The sequence below is a fragment of the Protomyctophum parallelum genome (assembly GCF_964188405.1).
Source record: "Protomyctophum parallelum genome assembly, chromosome: 13".
Lineage (NCBI taxonomy): Eukaryota > Metazoa > Chordata > Actinopteri > Myctophiformes > Myctophidae > Protomyctophum > Protomyctophum parallelum.
Genome location: NC_139708.1, coordinates 15,555,353 through 15,575,556, shown reverse-complemented (window position 1 = coordinate 15,575,556; position 20,204 = coordinate 15,555,353). Strand labels below are relative to the sequence as shown.

Genomic DNA, 20,204 nt, shown 5'->3' with positions numbered 1-20,204 from the left:
ACAATACCATGTCTTCATTCATTCAAACTGGTCCATTACACTGTCTATTAAATTGACCCTGAGGATTTTACTTGCAATGTTTTGGCAACGTGAGTTTATGTAAGACTGGGGAGACTACACAGTTTTAATGTTTCCATGTGTACTCTCAGGCCCCTTTTCCACTGGGGTTGAACCGGTTTGGTTATTTTTTCCCACGGCCGCTTATTTAACCAGTTCAGAGTGTTTCCACTGAACATGAGTTGGTTCAGAACCTTAAAAGTTGGTTTGGAACTGGAACCAAACAATGGCTGTCGGTTCTGTGGAAGCACCAAGGTTCCAAATGTGTTACATTTGCACAGATGGTTTTACTGTATAGTGAAAGTAATCATATCAAAGTGTCAGTTCAACTGTGATGTTTAAGTGGCAAGTGCTGTCTGGGAAAAGTCCATTAACATTCTCTAGTCTAAAGTGTCCTGGCCCACAGCTCAGACAGGAATGTGGTCTACTCTAGATACAAAATAATGATTTGTCAACACACAACAGCAAAGGCTCTTAACTTAACTTAAATTGTGTTTGTGTGCTGTGTATGTGTATGAGTCTATGACTATGATATAATGTCTGCTCTGCCTCCATCCATCCATCTTCAATCGCGTATCCGTAGTCGGGTCCCGGGGCAACAGCTCCACCATGCAGAGAGCTCCAGACTTTCCTCTCCAGAGCAACATTAGTAACCGAGGTGGTCCCGGCAGATATTGGAGATAGTCCAGCATAGAGGGTCTGCCTCAGGGTCTTCTTCCAGCAGACTGTGCATCGAGGACCTCCCTATAGGGAGACGCTCGAGAGGCATCCTAACCAGATGCTCGAACCACTAAGCTTAGCTGGCTCCTTTCCAAGCGAAAGCTCTGCTCTGCCTGCTGTCTGCTCTGCCTGCTCTGTCTGCTATGCCTCTCAAACAAATATATACTATACTCTCAAATACATATACACTATATGGGACAAATAAGTCGTTGTTGATCAGATTAAGAGCATGATGAGACATTCATATCGTTGGTTTTATGGAGAGGGTTAAAACATCTGCACACTGGTTTAAAGCTCCCCAAAACCTATTTTATTTAATGGTACGTTTCGTCCTCATAGAAACGTTGCGCTTAAATAATATACGTTTTGGGAGCTTTAAACCAGTGTGCGAATGTTTTACCTTTTTCTCCATGATTCTTGTCTTGATGTCCAGCACCTGGCCTTAACAGAGGCACTGGGCTGCTAAGTCTCATGCTTAAGAGTCACGCAATTTGACCTTTTACCACGCACCACGCCACACCTCCCATTGGTATGACCATCTCTTTTTACCTGGTTCAACTCTTTCACTCATTTTGTTAAATGCTACTATTCAAAAGGTGGGTTATTATTCAGCATCATAATTATGCTAACTATCATTTTCTTTTGCAGTTTAAGCAAAAAAATATAATATATATATAGACAGGTGTCATGTCAGGAAAGTAACATCATAATATGTATAATATGATAGTTGATTAGCTGACTTCCATTATATTATAATTATGGAAGTCAGCTAATCAACTATCCTTTTGTGACATAATGCAGTAACTAGAAACAACCACCAGGTGTTCTCATTCATCCATTCTGAGGATCTGAGGATTTCACATTTTACAATATCATATTCTTTTTCTTTTGATTTCTAACCGTTTGAAATCATATGAACTTTATATACGTGTTTTCTTCTTCATTTTACACAGTACTTTGTATTTCATTAAAGTAGGTCACTTGAGTCTTGACTTGAAGTTGACCAGTTGATTTCAATCTACGAAAGGAACTGGGCCTACACTACCCATAATTCCGTCTGGGAGTTTTGACGCAAATTTTGAGATAAAAAAAAAAAACACCCCGACCAACCGTTAGTGACGCCGAAGGAAGGAAGAAGGAGGAGGTGTGTGGCTGCTGCTGACTGTGCTTCTGGGTCGTTTCTTATTTTAAATAATAATAATAATCATCACCATTCTGAATAGATACAGACAACAAACAGCGTTCTAATTATGGCTGAGGGATCTGTGACCGCTGTTGTAGACAACAAAAGCGCCAATCTACTTGTGAGTATTTCTCTGATGCTAGCAAACAGGTGAACTTTAACGTTAGCATGTTAGCCCTAGCTCTGGCCTGTCCTCGGCCCTAATGAGGATTAAAGCCTCTTTTTATATACCCAGTAGAGTCGACAGTAGTACGACGGTGTCGCTTCCCGAAAATAACTGATCTACAAGCTGCGACTCGTTGTTGGCTTGTATATCAGTCTTGTACGAGCAATTCATATTAGCGCTGGTTAATATGTAGCTGATCGCTCTCTCTTCAGTCTCATCCTTGTGTAATACCTGACCCTGGGTTTGTATGCATATATTACATTAGCCTACTGCTACGTATTTCTTAATGGTCTACATCTAGGTATTACCATTTTATTTTATTAGAATTGTTTATTGATTATTGCAGCATCCCTGCAGGTTATTTGTCTGTGTAAAGAAGTGGTGGAATTCAAGTTCTTCAGAAGGGGAGAATACAGGCGGGTGCGGGCCGGGGTAGCCCCTCTCGGAACCCAGTATAAATCTAGGCTAGCCTAAGATTATCTACCATAGTTTAAATCTTAGGCTAGTATATATTTTGTACCGTATTACCGCCATCCCAAATACAAAGATGAAAGATGTTTTTGTGTTTGTTTTGAGTGGATGGAAGCTGTACTTGTCTTGACTCTTGCCCGTTTCCTTTTATATTTAATGTGTATATTTGTGATTGTGTGCACAGTTGCACACCTATTTATTTTGCACTTTTGCTGCTAATTGTAGTGGATTGATGCCAAACTAAGTTTTGTTGTTATGCAATGATGACTATAACTAATTCAATCTAATCCGAAATCTTTGGTTTTAATCGGGTAACTTAAACTAGAGCTCAGATTCCTCTCCAAGACCTTAAGTAGGGAAGTGTAAAAGGTCACAATGTTGCAGAGAACAGCATGAAATGGCAAGTGGCGACATCACTCTTAAGGCCAGTCCCCACCAATGAAACTTGTTGCAACTAGTTGTATTTGTGCGGTCTGTCCTTTACCCTTCAAATATTACGGTCCTGTTCCAATGACATCATCAATGTGGAATACAAGCTAATAGAAACTGCAGGCTTTCTAGTCCTGAAAAGTTGCAATGTGAAAATGGAAGCCATCGTTCTCACGATAATGAAAATCTAAAAAAAAAATGTTTTGTTTAAAAAAAGATTCTGCCTAATGATGTCACTGGAAGACGCTTACTAAACTGCCCACAGCCCTCCTATGAGACACAGACTGAGTAGAAGGAAATTGTGCCATTTTATCATGATTATTAGTGAGGACCTATTATATGAAGATACGTTAAAGTGGTGAAGTGGTCTTTTAACAAGTGGTGCCTGTTGAATGAATAGGCCTTTAAATGTTTCCATGTCAGGGACCCGTCACCCCCAAATTTATATTTGGCCCTCATCTGAAAATGTTTTGTTAGATGGGGTGCAATTTTAACGCTTTGCATGAATTGCATCACCAACGCGTTGTGGGCTTGTAGATCGGCTATTCTCAAATAACAGTGGTATAGTGTTAAACTGATAATGGTGCAATTTTAACAAAATGTCCTGGGGACCCCGGACCCCACTTTGATAACCAGTGGCCTACAGAAAGCTATCCTACTACACGCCTGAGCTTCAGTCATCATTTTGGCTGAGTCGCAATTATTTTCATGGATGACATGGTATTGTGGCTCATTATCAGATGTAACGAACAAGGCTACCATAGTCCTAGTAGTATTTATTCTGTAGTACATGATTCTCTTCAAAATGAGTACAGCCATAGAGAGGACTAGTAGAATTAGAGCCCCCCCCCCCCCCCCCCCCAGCTGTTCATTTCAAGTTGGAAGTTGCTCACTGGCGTCTGAAGCCCCCGGAAGAACGTTCTGCTTCTGCTTTTTGTGCCCAAAATGCGGAAGTGGTAACTCCATGAACGTGCCTGAATTTATTCATGAACAAGCCGCGAGCGCCCTGTTAAACCCGTGCTCCTTTGCTCGTGCATGCATTTCACCCGCCTTCAGTTCCAGCTTTGGCCAGTAGGGCAGGGTGGCTTCAGTTTCCCAGCCGCTCTGTGGGCCTGAGTGCAGGCCTGTCCACCTGTGCTTATGAGTTTTTCGTGTGTGTTTTGGGTGTCTAGGCACAGGAAACGGCCCAGCTGGAAGAGCAGCTGCAGGGTTGGGGAGAGGTGATCCTGGCTGGGGACCAGGTGCTGCGCTGGGAGAGGCCCTGGTTCCCTGGGGCGTTGATGGGTGCCACCACTCTGCTCTTCATGTGAGTGTCTGTTTTTGAACTTGGATGATGATGCCATCTGGATGGTTGCTTTTTTTTAATGCCTGGGGACACACTGACGGGAGGAGCATACAATGGTGTTTGTTTTTAGGGGACCCATGTTTTACAGTTTGTTAACCCAGATTACATCACTAGGCACATATTTGGCATGGCCACATCAGCTGCTATGTGGTCAGGTCAGGTCTGCATGTAGTGTACTAAACAAAATGGTTAAAAGCTATCGTATCAACACGAAAGAAAATGTTTATGCATTATTATTATTATTATTATGCACTTTCATTTAAATTGCCACCTGTATGCTTTTTTTTTGCCTTTTTTTGCTTAAAGATGATTAATATTCCATTAATAAGTTAAGCTAATATATTAAAGTCTAACTCCAACACAAACATTAAACGCCATTAACAATAAAGAGACAATATGACGTGTTCCCTTTATTGTCCTGTACATAGGAGGGCCTAGTACCCCTCAAAAACAGATGGGACTCTTTCATTTGTGATAGTTGGTGACAAATTCCGTGGGCTGTTTCTGGACAAAAATTATATCAGAACCCAGAGGCTGTTTTTGATGGACGGTACTGGTGCAATAAAGATTTGTTTCCAGGCAATATGGCATTGTTCTTTAGTGCCCTCACTACGCAGAGGGTTGGCTACATTATCTGATTCTGAAGTGGAAAAGAAAGCATGTTGTACCAAAGCCAGTAGAGTGGTGTTGAGCTCTGTCTGTATGCAGTGAGAAGTGCCCTAAGCTGTTTTGGAAGATAATGTAATCATTGTACAACAAAATACTCTTGTGCAAGTGCCAGCCTTCTTCTAATGCAGTGGTTTTCAACCAGTGGTCCTTGATGGGGTTCCAGGTGGTCCCCAGCTAAGTGATGGAGAGGTGTAACCAAATGGACCCTTATTAGATCTTTAACTCTTGAGAGTGTAAACTGAAACCAAATGGACCCTTACAGGTCCATTTGGTTTAATTTTATGCTTAAAGTAGGAGTTAAATTGTTAAACATCTGCATTACTTAATTTACGAAAAGTCTACACTACTGTGTTTAAATTGACAAAAGATAATAATAGTGAAATGTGATAACTGGCTGGGATATACTGCACTGGTTCTCATTATGGTGTTACCACTTACCAGGTCCTTTGCGAAGTAGTTCCAGAGGGGCCCACTCCCCAACTGAATGATTGATGGTTAGGAACCAAAATAAGTTAAATTGATACAGGGGACACGGAGATAAAAATGAGTGTTAAGTTAATCAATGGTGATCTGTGGCTTAAAGCATATTGAATGGGGGATCATGTTGAGAATCACATACTGGATTGTTAAACGTGTCTCTCTCTCTATCCTGACAGGATGATTTACTACCTGGACCCCTCTGTGCTGACTGGACTCTCCTGCACAGTCATGCTGCTGTGTCTGTCTGACTACCTGGTGCCCACGCTTGCCCCGCGGATCTTCGGCGACAACAAGTGGTGAGACGCTGTCTTCTAAATAAAGAGTTGAATCGCTGTCAAGTCGGAGCCCAACCCCGATTTATCGGTCATTATTTGACAACATCAGTATATCGGCCCAATTTGTAACGTCTTCCATCCTGATGTCCCTGGCTATCTACAAGCTCACAAATGTGTCACGATGAAATATGGTATATCAGGAGTTAGTTGGTTACCATAGTTATCATATTTAGTAATCTATATTTCTGACAATTTATAAAGTTGACACCCGGGGCTAGCACTACGTGTCCTGTTGGTGTACACACTTCACAGCCATAAGGTGCTCCAGGCAGTTCTCGTGTTGCCTCCTCTTGTAGAAGACATTTGGAGCAGGATTGAGTGACAGTCTCCAGGTGCTGCGTGTTGGGTGTCTGGCCATGACTGTGACAGTGCTGACTGTAACGTTACATCAGCAGAGCGTGACTCATCTGCCTTTTTTTTCTCTTTCTCCTGTTTGCAGCACCTTCCATACATTTGGCCTTCCCTGCAAGAATATTGTTTTGTAAATGGCAACGCGTGTGCCTTAACAGTTTAGTTAAATAGTTCATGGTGGTGGTCAGGATTTATCTAGATTAAGATATTGCCATGGCATGGGAAGGCATCGCTGAAAATGTTGTTTAAAGGCGGGAAAAGAGCTTTAGTGGGCGGGTGAACAAACTGGACATCGTGGACACGACAATGTAGTCCTGTCTGTTATGTGCTAAGATTGCACCTGGCATTTGAATGCGGCAAGTCTATTCTTAGTTGAGCCAGTAAGGGTGTGGCTATTGATCCATGCAGTCTGCTCGCAACGCAGATGTGTCCTGCAGAAAGTGCTGGCTGGGTCCTCGCTTAACCTGGATCCTCACAAGGCCAGTGATTGGGAGGAAAGTAAAAGCAGTGTGTGTCTGTGTGAGAGAGAGAGGCTATTTGGGTATCTGGTCTTGATGTCCTTTCAGGGCCGCTAATGGGAACAAGTCCCATGGCTTGAAATAGGGGGTGATGGTTAAGCCAAAGAGAACAGCACGTTCTGAAAGATACCCCCCTGCACACGCCTCTGAAGCGGTTTGCTTTACTCCCCGTCAGCACTATATAGCACCGTTTCAATGTATATGGGTGTGTGGTAATCGTGTCCTTACTGAGGCAACTGCACTGTACAGATTGTGAGACTGATGTTTCTCGTTGAGAACAATGATGTATCTAATAATCTTGGCTCCTGTATCGATGTGCTTGCATCATGCACAACTGGTTTGCTTATTCATCATTAGTCACTGTGGCCTAGTTTGTCTTCACTTGGTGTTTTGTACACACTGAGTGGCAGTTTGAAATTTGATGATTAATGCCAATTCCCTACAGAAAACTCTGTGCCAAGCATGAGCAGACAGTACCGTATACTGTTGTGTTAAATAGACAAAGCACCAATTCGGTTTTTTTTTTGGGCTCGACACAGTCGACAGTAAAAAATCTCTTAAACGTTGCAGTTTGTTGCTTTCCAGCTTGCTTACTGTTCTTTGTGCTCCTGAATCAATCAATGCACCAATTGTTATAAAAATAATTCTCCCCTCCTTCCCCTCCAGGACCTCAGAGCAACAGCAACGCTTCCATGAGATCTGTGGCAACCTCGTGAAGACCCAGCGCCGTGTGTTTGGCTGGTGGACACGTCTTTTTACCCTCAAAGAGGAGAAACCTAAGATGGTATTCCATTAGATTTTTTGAGGGGCACTAGCTCCTCCTATTTCCAGCTTTGAGGGTGTGTGTAAACACAAACATTGTCCTTAAACAAACATTAAATGCCATTGATAAAGAATGGCCAGTTTTGAGTGTTTGTGTAAACACAAACCTTGTAGACGAAGTTGAGGACACAAATTGTCATTGGCCAGAAAATGTGTCTTATGTATACGAGCAAATCGGCTATTCCTCCAGCACAATTGACAATTCCCATTGACAATGAAAGGAGAATTTAGGTCAAATGTCTGCCAAAGCTTGTCCCCAAACGTCAATATTTGCCAATGAAACGAGAAACGTAAAGTTGTGGCCAGTATGAGATGATGCAAGATGATGTACGATGATAAGAGCGTCCCTCACTTCACACGGGTGTGACTTTTAAATATATATTTAACTGACCCACAAATCCATCACCTTTACACTACTGCCAAAAATAAACTATGCATAATATACTACATATTCAATAAACAATACTTCTTGAGGTAAATTAGTAGTGCCAGTGGTTGTTCATTAGATTTGTGTCATGAGGAGAGAATGCTCTTTCTCTAGGCTACAGATAAATGTGTCCCCAGTCAGCTGATATGATTCTGCTGCCCCACTTTAGTAGGCCATTAACTTGGCTTTGTGCCGCCTAACGGCTCATAAAGGCACTTGCAGGCTTGTCTTTGATGATGATAGACACGCACATAATTAATTTGCACGGTCAATGAGGGCTTTGTCAGACGTTTGGCAAGGACACAGCCAGGCATGGACTCCGCTCATGTAAGCAGAGCTGCCAACCTGCACACATTTTGTGTACCAACCACGCAATTCTAGGTGTCTATATGCCTAGAATTGCGTGGTTGGTACACAAAATGTGTGCAGGTTGGCAGCTCTGTGTAAGGTTTAAAGCTCCAATCTGGAACTTATTTTAATGAATACAATTTTCAGTGTTTGGAGGGTTGCTGTTCCATTGATAGTAGGATACCTACCTACTGGTAGACATGTAGTACTGCCTGAAGTTCATAAGACTATCTCCTCTGGAATAGTGGGAGTTGCTCTTGCATGAGAGGGCTAGATCCCTGTCCGGATCCTGGGTAGGACATAAAAGTTGCGGACTGCAACTTGTTTTTCACCACCTGGGTGCAACCTAACACACACACACACACACACATATTAACTGTATGATTTCTGGTGTGCCAGTACAGTACACAGGGCTTAAAGTTCTCAGTCCTGGGTTACGGATTTCAGTCCTGAGGATTTCATATAGGTCATTTAATGAGATCAGTGCAGATTTGCAAAAAAATTATTTTCAGGTTTAGGATTTATTTTAGCTTTAAACCCTGCATACAGTACAGTAGAGGGACCCCCACACGGTAACTGTCATTTCTCAACCGTTTCGGATGTGGGGCGCCTCGCCGGAATCGTGGGGGCACCCTGAGTGTGTTCCTGTGGTGCACCACTCACGTCACACAGGTGTGATTTAAAAATATATATATATATATATATATGATTATGGCAAAAAATCACAATGTGTTGAGAGACATGCAGCTGCTGTATACTCCCACAGTTGCTCTATACATCGGCTTACAACAGTGTTTTACTGGATATTGCCGTTTGTGTTAAATAATACCATAAATCTGCCATTACCCTTTTCATGTCACGCACCCCCTAGAGGATGTTCACGCACCACAAGGGGTTCACGCACCACAGTTTGGGAACCACTGGGTTAGGGTACACTCTGAGTTAAATTAACTTAGATTTTACAATATAAAATAATAAACTAATGCAGGTCAAACTGGGGGTCCCTGAAATAAAAATGGTTGAGAATCACTGCACCCACACACAGCATTTCTGAGGCAGTGGGTCTGACCCAAAAGTGGGCCTGTGAAGCTGCGACATAGACCTATGCAGGCTATGCAGCCTGTGGCAAATGGGAGTAAAAAAAAATCCTCCATGTTGATGTAACTCGAGAGTGCTTACATGGACCTGCCGGCATGGTCAATTTGGTTCAATTTGTGCACTCTTCGGAGTTTAAATAACACTGCAGGTTTTACTGCAGTGTGTAGTGTGGCTGTGGAACAGTTTGTACTGTGAAGGTCCTTATCAGTGTCGTCTCTTGTGGACCCTCCCTGTCCTGTGTTCTATCTGCAGTACTTTGCCTCGGTGATCAGCAGTCTGCTGGCGGTGGCCTGGATTGGACAGCAGGTCCACAACCTGTTTCTCACCTACCTGATTGGTGAGTACAAAACACACACACACACACACACACACACACACAGCAATTTGTTTTCGTAATTTTGTAACTTTGTTAACCAATGGGTTTTACGGAAACCTCATCAGTGATACTCTATCCTCTGCTTGCCTTAGGGCAAGCAGAGGAATGACATTTCTTTAATGATTAAGATGCTAGGAAACGGGAAGTGGTGGCTGTTTGTCTAAACAACACCAGCTTCCTGTTTAGAAACACACGCCTGTTGCCCTAGACTAGAGCATGCCGGACAAATTAGCAGCCCCGTTGGCTGCGTCTGGCCCAGGAGCAACAGCTGTGATCTAATTTAAATTGTATTTTATTAAAAGTATCCATCTTGATGGTAGCTGAGCATCGTCTAAAATCTGTAATCTGGAGCATCTTGTTTGCCAGCGAGAAACCAATTCTGCCAATCACACCATCCTCAGTCTAATTTAACTCTGAAAGCGTACAAAATAACTAAATGGACCCTTTACCAGCAGCTGGCAAGTCATCTGCACTGTGAAATTGTACACTCTAGTTGGCACCGTGATGCAATTCTCACCATGCTGTAAGGTAGAGACCATTGTCTTCAGTAGGTTTGGATCAACATTCACATGTGAATCAAGCTTTTGTGTACTATATACACAGTATAATACAAGATACCTCTCTCTGATCATAGACATATTTCGTTGGCTTTTTTTTTGTCTTCGTGCTTTGAAGACATTTGTGTGCGTTGCATGACTGCTCTGATGCAACGTACTAACATGTTACTTCCTCTTAGTCTGATTCAGCACTACAGTAGAAGTCTGTCTTCTAACGCACACTCGTGAAACACAGGCAAAACAATTCGCCTACTGCTGGAATAAAAATAAAAGTTGCCAAAATGTTACACACACACACACGCATAGTATCAACCCTATAGATGTATAATTATCCCTTAGAGAGTGTTAGTGAATCATCATTCTTGGAAGATGAGTTGTCAACAGGGTGAGACTGACATGTCTGTTCCCATCCCTCACGTCACCCCTTCACCACAGCAATGGATGACGGGGTACAAATCATGGCGAAATCCTTTGTTCTGAAGCATTCAGTGAAATGTGACCTTTCATGTATTCCTGTTTTGGGACATCGACTGTTATGAAATGGTCGCGATGAAACCATTTTAAGCTAGAGTATTTGTTTGTCATTGTATGATACTCGTCACGCACGAAAATCTGATCTGCAAGCTCACAACTCATTGCTTATGTGACGTGTTGAGTTTTAGATCTACTCTTTTCTGAGTGCAACGCCATTGTATGATGGAGCATAAATTAAGCATGCGATTTCGCATCGGTCTGAATTTTTCTCCTAGACTCGAGTCATGCCAGTAACTTGTGTGTTCTTGTAATTAATTCCCCAAATGTATTATTTTAAGCTTGGGTAGGTTTTCCAATTAAATACATTTCCACCATTATGCACAGTGCAATACTCATTGTGTGGCTCAGGAGGTAGAGCAGGTCGTCCAATGATCCGTCGGTTGGTGGTTCGAATCCCGGGTCCTCCTGTCCACATGTCGAAGTGTCCTTAGGCAAGACACTGAACCCCACCTTGCCTCCAGTGGTCGTCGCCATTGGTGTGTGAATGTGGGAAGTGAGGATGCTGGCGTTGACTGTTCGCCGCTTCACCGCCCAATGTATGAATGGATGGACCATTGCAAAGAGCTTTGAGTAAGCACGTAGTGCATAGAAAAGGTAATCTATTATTGTTAAAGGGAAACTTCTCCTGACGCTCTGATGTGAAACACGTTTGGTATGTTGGCAATGTAAATGTTTAGTGGAAAATGCATAGAACATAGGGAGGGTATTTCTTTAGCCATGTTATAGTATATTATTTATCTTCTCATAATAACAATGGGATTTAGTTTGAAATTCCTCCAACATTTCCCTTAATCTATCGGTTTGTAACACTGACTGACAATATACATAATTATAATGTAACCAAAGGTACAGGAAAACATTGTCAGGAACACTTTTCTTTTTCTGCCCCCTGCAGTGAGCTTCCTGCTGCTTCTTCCTGGCCTCAACCAGCATGGTATCATCACCAAGTACGCTGGTATGGCCAAGAGGGAGATCAACAAACTGCTGAAACAGAAGGAGAAGAAGAATGAGTAGGAATGGAAAGCACTGCAAAGTGCAATCCTCAATGTTCATTTAACTTGTAGAGCGTGCAACCAAATGGACCTATTGGGTCCATTTGCACACTCTGAGTTAAATTAACACTGGAGGTTTTACGAGAGGCGAGAGCGACTCTGAAAGACGGACTGTGGAACAAAGTTGAAGATGGAAATGTATTTACAAGAGAAGAAACCAGTAGAGCGACTGGGAAGAGAGAAGAAAATAAATAAGCACCCTGGGCTCCCTCAATTTCTCTCTCTCTGTCACAGAGATAAGACCAATTTGTCACACGTGGAAGAACGTGTCATCGCTCCTTCCCTCCCGACATTTCAGGCCCAGTCAAATAGTGGGATTATTATTAATTTTTTTTCTATTGTGTTTTTGTTATTCATTTAAGTGCATGCAGTCACCACATGGATTCTGATTGTTGCTTTTCCTTCACCATGAACCAAATGGCAGATATACAAGCTCATTGTGAGCTTAGAATTAGTATTAGGGCTTAGGTGGTTAATTAAACATGTTCTGTGCACTGAAATGTTCATCACCATAATTCACTCATACACACGCCTCCTATTGTTTCTTAGTTTAATGAAAACAATTAAGATGCCAGTAAAGCTTGTTAAAGCCATTCCCTATTTATTTTCCACAGAATTGGCGACTACTGAGTGTTTAGTTTTTCTCTGGCATTGTAGCATCAATTCTTTCAGCCACACATAGATCGCTCACAGGCAAGATGTCACAGGAGAAATTGTTTACTTTTTTCGTTTAGTCACTACTCTTTGCTTTAGATGTATTTAAATGGAGTATTGAATGAAACTGGAGGCCTCCACAGGAAATCCTTTTAATTTAACTCATGTGACACTGAGTGTACAAATGGAACCAGATACTTGGACGGGTACATCTGTTTTCTTTTTGTACACTTTCTGGGTTAAATTAACCCTCAGGATTTTGTCAGTGTACGCTGTGCTGTGTGTTTGTGTACATGTTTGGAAAGAGAACAGAGCCGTCTCTTTAGAAGCAAGCCTGCTGTTGCTAGGCTGAGCATTGCCGGTCCCTGTAGCTCTTGCTCCTACCCCCACAATACACTTTTTGTTTATCGTCTGGGGTGCCTGTCTGTAAATAGGCCTGTCCCTTTATTATATATGTCTACCCTGCTGTCTCCCATCTACTGTGATGTCTTATTCTGTCCCCTCTTTAGTCTGTTTGACCCCTGTCCTGAATTTATCCTCCCCAATGGAGGTCTGTAAAAAGAATAAATAAAAGTCTGATTTAAATTAAGTTGGACCAGTTTGGGGTATTTTTCTTTTCTTGGGGCAAGGTTCCTGGGGGGGGGGGGGGGGGAAGTCCCCTGGAAGTCTCACTTTTGTCGACGTTTCCAGCAAAGGTGGTTGAGGTGCTACATTACAACATTCAAGTTAGTACCGTGGAAGTTCTAAGATGAACTTGACAAACTTGAATGTTGTAATGTAGCACCTAAGCCACGTGATATCTTTCTGCGCCTGTGTGATTGCTCAGACAGCCGTGCAGATGTAAAGTATAGGAACATTTTCATTCCCATACTTGAGAGCTCTGGAATCTCTTGCACTCCCTTGGAGTTATGTCAAGTATGAAGCTCATATCTCCAACAAGGTTCATAGCACACAACCATTTGCCTGCAGGGCACCTCCCCAGATTTATTTGATGCCGTCAATGAGAAGTCTGTCTGGTAGCATACCATGCATTCCCTGTACTCTGGTGTCATCTGCCAGACATACGTATACCTTTAACCATTAACCATTTTCAACCTATTTTGGGCATCATACGGGGCGGCCAATCAATTTGGGGGACCTTGAGATGAAAAGGTTTGAGAACCACTGGTTTATGGCCTGCTGTAGATGTGATTGCAGATGACAGTACTGTACAGTATGTTGTGTAGCTAGCTAGTACAGTCTGAGAGCACAGCAGTCAGTCTCCCTGCGTCGTGTGGCCCATAGCACCCTGTCCCCCGACTGCCTCCTTGGATCCTGTGGACCAGCTTCATTTGACTTCTGCTCACCTGTAGCCCACAACACACACACACACACACACAAAAACATGAACCTAGTGGCCCTATATAATTATATTTTGGGGCTTTTTATGCCTTTATTGATAGGTTGAAAGTAGATTGACAGGAAATGGGGAGAGAGATGAGGGGGAAGACACGTGGCAAGGGCCGTTGGGATCGGGAGTTGAGCCTGCGGCACACTGTCAGGCTGGCTCAGCAGCTCAGACGGTTGAGCTAACTGTCCGGGCCCTACAAGCTGTTTTTGGTAAAGGTATTTGGTGTAGAGAATTTATGGGTTTGGTGGTAAGGAACTCTAAAACATTTTAATTTTGATTATCCAGTTTTATATGCATTAGGCCAAAGACCCCCATTGGATTATTTCTAAATATACAGTATCCCTCTAGAGTTTTGGGGTTCCTGAATCCATCAGAGTTTTTAGTAAAGAATTACTCCTGGTCATTAAATTGGCCACGCCTACTTTTCAGGGGGCCTATATATCCATCAAATTGTGGTGGCTTATGTAATTTTTGAGTGGTACATTTTGATTATTGGGGTTTTTTAGAACATCAAATAAAGATATCTCCATTTTATACTGTTTGGTTTGCGTAATTTGCATAATTAGATAATTATTGGCCAAAAACTAGAAATCGCTATAATTTTGCTTCTAATAAACTTAGAAAAGCAATCCAAGAGACTAAGACCATGTTTGTGATGTCCAGAAATTAATCTATTACCATGGTTCAGTCTTGCAAAGTCTCCTCATTAACGATACACATCAGGAAATTACTGCATTCTTCACATTTTCCAATGTAGAGATTATCTCAGACTCTCATAGACTAAGTCTATGTTACATGTCCAGACATAATTACCTTGACATGACGATATTATGCAACCATGTCATTAGTATATTGGCATACATGATGTAATAAATGAGCTGAAACCAGGAAATAGCTACAGTATATTGCCAGCACACGCTGGAGTCCAATCTGAAATAAACTATTGGCCCTATAGTTCACCACCCACCTAAACTAAGAAGGTATCTCTCATGGATGGAATGGTAGTGCTACAGGGAATTGGAATTAAGCCATCATGTGCCCAGCAGACTGAACACTTCACAGCCACACTGGACAGCAAGTCCAAATAGTATAGGGAAATCAATGTGGTGTATGACCTCTTCAATCTGACAATCTCCCATCCATACTGAAGGAGGCCATGGAAGAGATTCCAGGGTGGCAAACACGGGAACGTTTCAGCAAAACAGTTCCCGTCAAACATGACCTAAATTAAAAGGAGCTGACTGTCTATCTCATTAAGGAGGCCACACGGAAGAGATTCCAGGGTGGCAAGCCTGCAACAAGGGGAAGGTTTCAGCAAAACAGTTGGATCAAACATGATCTAAAAGGAGCTGACTGTGTATGACTCTATCTCATCAAGGAGGCCACAGGAAGAGATTCCAGAGTGGCAAGCTGCCAACTACTTACAGTACCATGTTGATGACTGCACAGTGCACACCATTCAGGAAAGTATCAGCAAAACAGTTCCTGTCAAACAGCATCAAACATGTCTATCTTGCCAAGAAAGCCCTATAGTATACTCTATAGGGTGGACACACTAACCAACCACAAGGCCACTGAGAGGGGAAACTAATCTCTGGATTGAGTTCACACTCTTTTGTCTTGCAACCCGATGGTACCATCAGCTATGAAAGCACGTGCACCGACATACTGTACTTCATCAGCAACAAGAAACCTTTATGTGCAGTTTAAAATAAACATAATCTAGGAAGTATGTGACCATTTTTTATATTCTTTATTTTTACTTGATATTTTTTCCATAATGTATGCAAATGATACTAAAATGGACAATCTGCATAACTTAGTAATTAGAAGAGATTAATTGATGAACATCCGAACAGACTCTCAGATCACCTATATATCAATTATTATCAAAAATACTAATGCTAATGATGAAAGGTTACATGACTGCAGATTTTTCTGGACATCACAAACATGGATTTAGACTCATCGATTACCTTAATTAATAAAAGTAAACTAATATCGGCAAATATATAATATATAGCTAATTATGCAAACGAATACAAAAATAGAAAATGGAGATATCTTCATTTGACTTTCTAAGAGAACCCCAAGGATCAAAATATACCGCTCAACAAGGATAAATATGTGACAATTACGGGCCAACACAACTCCTGTTGTCTATTGGCGAGTGCAAAGCCTTTTTTGAGTGACATGAGGACGAGGAGCCTGCCAGGGAGTAGTAGAATATATGCTAAACGTTTCATGTGGTTAAGTTAAAACATCATTTAGGCCAAATTGTGATATCTTAGGGCCCATGTCATCCAGTGTCCCTTGGGCTTTGGTCCCTATTTAATGCCTGCAGCTGAAAAATTCAGCGCTGATCCAGTTTCCTCACTGAATGTCAGGTTACACCAGCCATATTAATATTGATGCAATGGTTCCAACATCTAACTGTATGGATCTACCTGTGAGAACGTTGTGCTGGTGCCACTGTGTGGGTCTGCCACTGGGGCAGGGTCCTGCTGAGCAGGCAGCCACCGGCGGTAGGTGTGTGGGTCTACCACTGGGGCAGGGTGCTGCTGAGCAGGCAGCCACCGGCGGTAGGTGCTCTCTCTGGTAGGTTGTCCAGTACGAGCTGAGCTCATGTGGGTTCAGGACCTCTTGTAGTGCCTGACCCCCGCGGTAGCGTTTCCAGTTTTCCTGACTCATGTCAGCTCTCTGGAGAGAATACAGAGATGGAAGGAGAGAGGATGCTTCTTGGCTGCCTCAATCTATGTGTATTATTATTATTATTATTATTATTATTATGTGAGAACTGGTGCTTTCTGAATAGTCATCTGATTGCACTGAAAATGGAGCTACAGTGCCATCTATTGTGGATATAGAGTAGGGGCCTACTGTAGACAGCTACAGGAAAGCTACACAGCTTTCATCATGCACCACCGCCAGCATTAATTGTGATTTATAAAGGAAGAATCTAATATGCATAAACAAAAATAGAAAAAAGTAGACTTAGAAAAGTTTAAAATGTAATTATATGACATTTTAATTATAGTTATAAGCAATCATACATAATCATAATGCTTTATAGCAATAATTATACCACTTTATAAAGTGGTATATTAAGCACTGTCTAATGCTTTATAAACTTCATTATAATCGATGCACGGTATAATGCTGTTATTGTCACTCTTTATACCAACATTCTAACATTTTATAATAACTTACCCCCTCCATCCTACTACTCCTGTTTTCCTTACTGACAAGCATGTATTAATAATCAAAATATCATACCCTTTTGGGGGGTCAGCATCTCAGCAATTCATTAAACCAACATGTTTCGACCTATACTGGTCTACATCAGGGCTGATGAAGACCAGTATAGGTCGAAACATGTTGGTTTAATAAAGATTCTAAAGATGGGGAGTGACACGTGGAAGGGGCCGTCGGGCTCAGGAGTCAAACCCGCGGCACGCCATCCGGCTGGCTTGGCAGCCTAGGTGCCCAGGCGGTTGAGCTAACCGTCCGGGCCGATTCTTTTTAACTACTTTGTGTGCCCGGATCTCCACCTTTTTTCATTCTACACATGGATGAAGGTGGCGTTGACTTACTGGGGTGACATATTTGGGTCCGTGCACCTCTTTGGTGTGTGACTGGAACAGGCAAGGTGCACCATTACTCAGATCCAACTGGCTGAGATGCTGGGACTGGAAACTGGAATGCGGCAGATGGAACATGAGCGGCTGTCCATTGGCCAGCCTGCTGGAATAACTCTACAATGCATTGATAGGAAAGCAATATTCAAAAAGAGAGCACCATGTTATGCCTGATTTGTGCTTTGATGCGTGCTGGTGTCACACATCAAAAATAGCAGATCTACAAGCTCACAATGCGTATAAATGAAGGCGAACCTGGGTGTGTGTGGTGGTGTAGCAGTCCATGGAGCTTTGGTCGCCGAAGGTCAGCGTACTCTGGTGCATTGGACGTACCGACCTTGAAGCCTGGGGCAGGCCCCGGTGCTCTCTGGTCTGGACCCTTCTGCTGCCACTGACTACCGACCTACTGTTCATCTGGCTAGCAGGTTCCAAGGTCAAGGGCTCTCCAACAGGCATCCTGGTTGTGTCTAGTCAAGCACCTAATCACAAAGAAAGAAAGAAACAATATAAATCCAAGTTAGTTATAAATCCGGTAGTTTGGAACCAAATTGACCCTAAAAGGTCAGTGTACAAATGTAGTTAAACAGTGTACAATAATGTACACTCATGTCATGTGGGTCTATGACCTAAATTTGCATATCAAACTGGGGTTCCTTGAATATAAAAAAGTTTGAGAACCTCTGGGCTATATATGTCCAAATAGAGAATCTACAGTAAGTATCCACCTGAATAAATCCTTTATCCATGTTCAGAGTGAATAACAGGCATTTGTTTCATATCTAAGAGACCTTGAGCTCTATACTATGAAAGCATGTTTATCTTCATTTGAAAGGAAGTCTGTCTGTCTCCAGATATTCCTTTTGAACCTTTTAATGAACTAAATATCGCCTTTGTACAACATTCAAGGATGAGGCCAGCACAAAATTACCCCACGCATACCGATTTGCACCTGTAACAGTTATGATTACACACACAGTTATATCAGTACTGTATGCACTATGTCGTTTTTTTTCGTACTTTTATAACAACAGCATTTGCATAAGATGGTCAGTCAAAGTTCCAGTTCTTAATTAACTTTGATTATGTTCTGACCCACAATCTAATGTCTTAATAAAACTGTCCTGACGCCTTTTAAGCAGTGACGTCATGTGGTAGCCACAGCAGGCGCCCTTCACTTCACACGAGTGTGATTTAGTTGTTGGGAAATGGGAATAATATTGTATTTATTACATAATAATAAATGTATGGAACCTACATGTTCTTGATTGTGTAATCATAAAGCATAAAAGAGATGTGAACAATATAAAAATGGTATTCAGACATAATAAGCTAAGACTTCAGCATACACATCTGTCTTGTGTCACACATGAAGTGTCATTGTGATTAATTTAATTTAATTCATTATTTGATGTTTTATTTATTTGTAGGCCTACAACCAAACTAAACAGGCAAAAAAACAGATTTAAATTAAGAGGTTGCAAGTGCAGTCGCTATAGTGTGACTTACCCAAGCTAAAGCCAGACATGCATGAAAGTCAGAGTGCAGTCTAATCCATTGCTGAGCATGTGTTGTTATGGTAACACGCAAACAATCACAGTTGTACAGCATAAATGTAGAATTATAAAATGTATATTTCCGATGTTAGTTATACACTGACTGCAGATGTGTGGGTTAACCTGGTTATTTGTTCACGTTTTTCTCGTTTTGTTGTTCTTAAGATTTGTTCTGCTTGACCACAAAAGTTCCGTAATTTAAATAGATGAGATTTGTTTTGTATATTTCTTCCTCAATGCGAAAATATACCTTGTTGTTTGTTGACTGGTTCATGCATACTCTGATCCGGCATGTCGCTCTGAAAAAGAACATTTGCCAAATGCCTATTTTGGCTATTATTGACAGGACTGGAAAATATACTGAGGCATGCACTGTACTGAGTGGTTATTTGTAGGTTACCAATCTATTTGTCCGAACATGCATCTCGCCATAGCCATGTCATGAACCTTTCAAAACAGTCAAACTCTTCATGTCAAGGACCCCCAAATTGTCACTAATTAGCCCGCAGACCCCCATTTGAAAAGATATGCCAGGGACCCCCATAAGAGAAGATTTTTACGGTTCTAGCAGTGATTCTCAACCCGTTTAATTTCAAGGACCCCCAGTTTGACATGGATTAGTCTACGGACCCCCATTTAATGGCATTTCTATCTCTGGGACCCCCAATGTTGATTGTAAAATCAATGTTAATTTAACTCTGAGAGTTCATTTAACTCTGAGAACAAAATGTACACTCTCAGAGTTACAGACCCATAAGGGTCCAAACTATCATTTAGCTGGGGACCCATGGACCCCACTTTGGGAACCACTGTTGTACAGGACACAGGATGCTGTACGTCCGTCCTACACAGAATCCGACAGAGACACTGAGGAGTCATTATGAACAGAGTGGTCTGCAGTGAATGTTGTAGACTTGCGACACTGTCATTAATTTACACATAATCTTCTTGGTTGAACATCTAGGCATATATGGGAACTTTCTATATGGAATGTGATGCTTGTAATCCGGAAATGATGATTTCAATCACTG

General features: G+C 41.9%; 1 protein-coding gene across 1 annotated transcript; it reads left to right on the top strand.

The window, feature by feature from the left end:
• Positions 1 to 1,879: 1,879 nt before the first annotated feature.
• On the top strand, positions 1,880 to 13,181 carry arl6ip1 (ARL6 interacting reticulophagy regulator 1). Its single transcript, XM_083779665.1, has 6 exons — positions 1,880 to 2,081; positions 4,199 to 4,332; positions 5,697 to 5,816; positions 7,391 to 7,508; positions 9,672 to 9,756; positions 11,782 to 13,181. The coding sequence occupies exons 1-6, from the start codon at positions 2,028 to 2,030 to the stop codon at positions 11,898 to 11,900; spliced, it is 630 nt and encodes a 209-aa protein (XP_083635791.1). The 5' UTR covers positions 1,880 to 2,027; the 3' UTR covers positions 11,901 to 13,181.
• Positions 13,182 to 20,204: the final 7,023 nt, after the last annotated feature.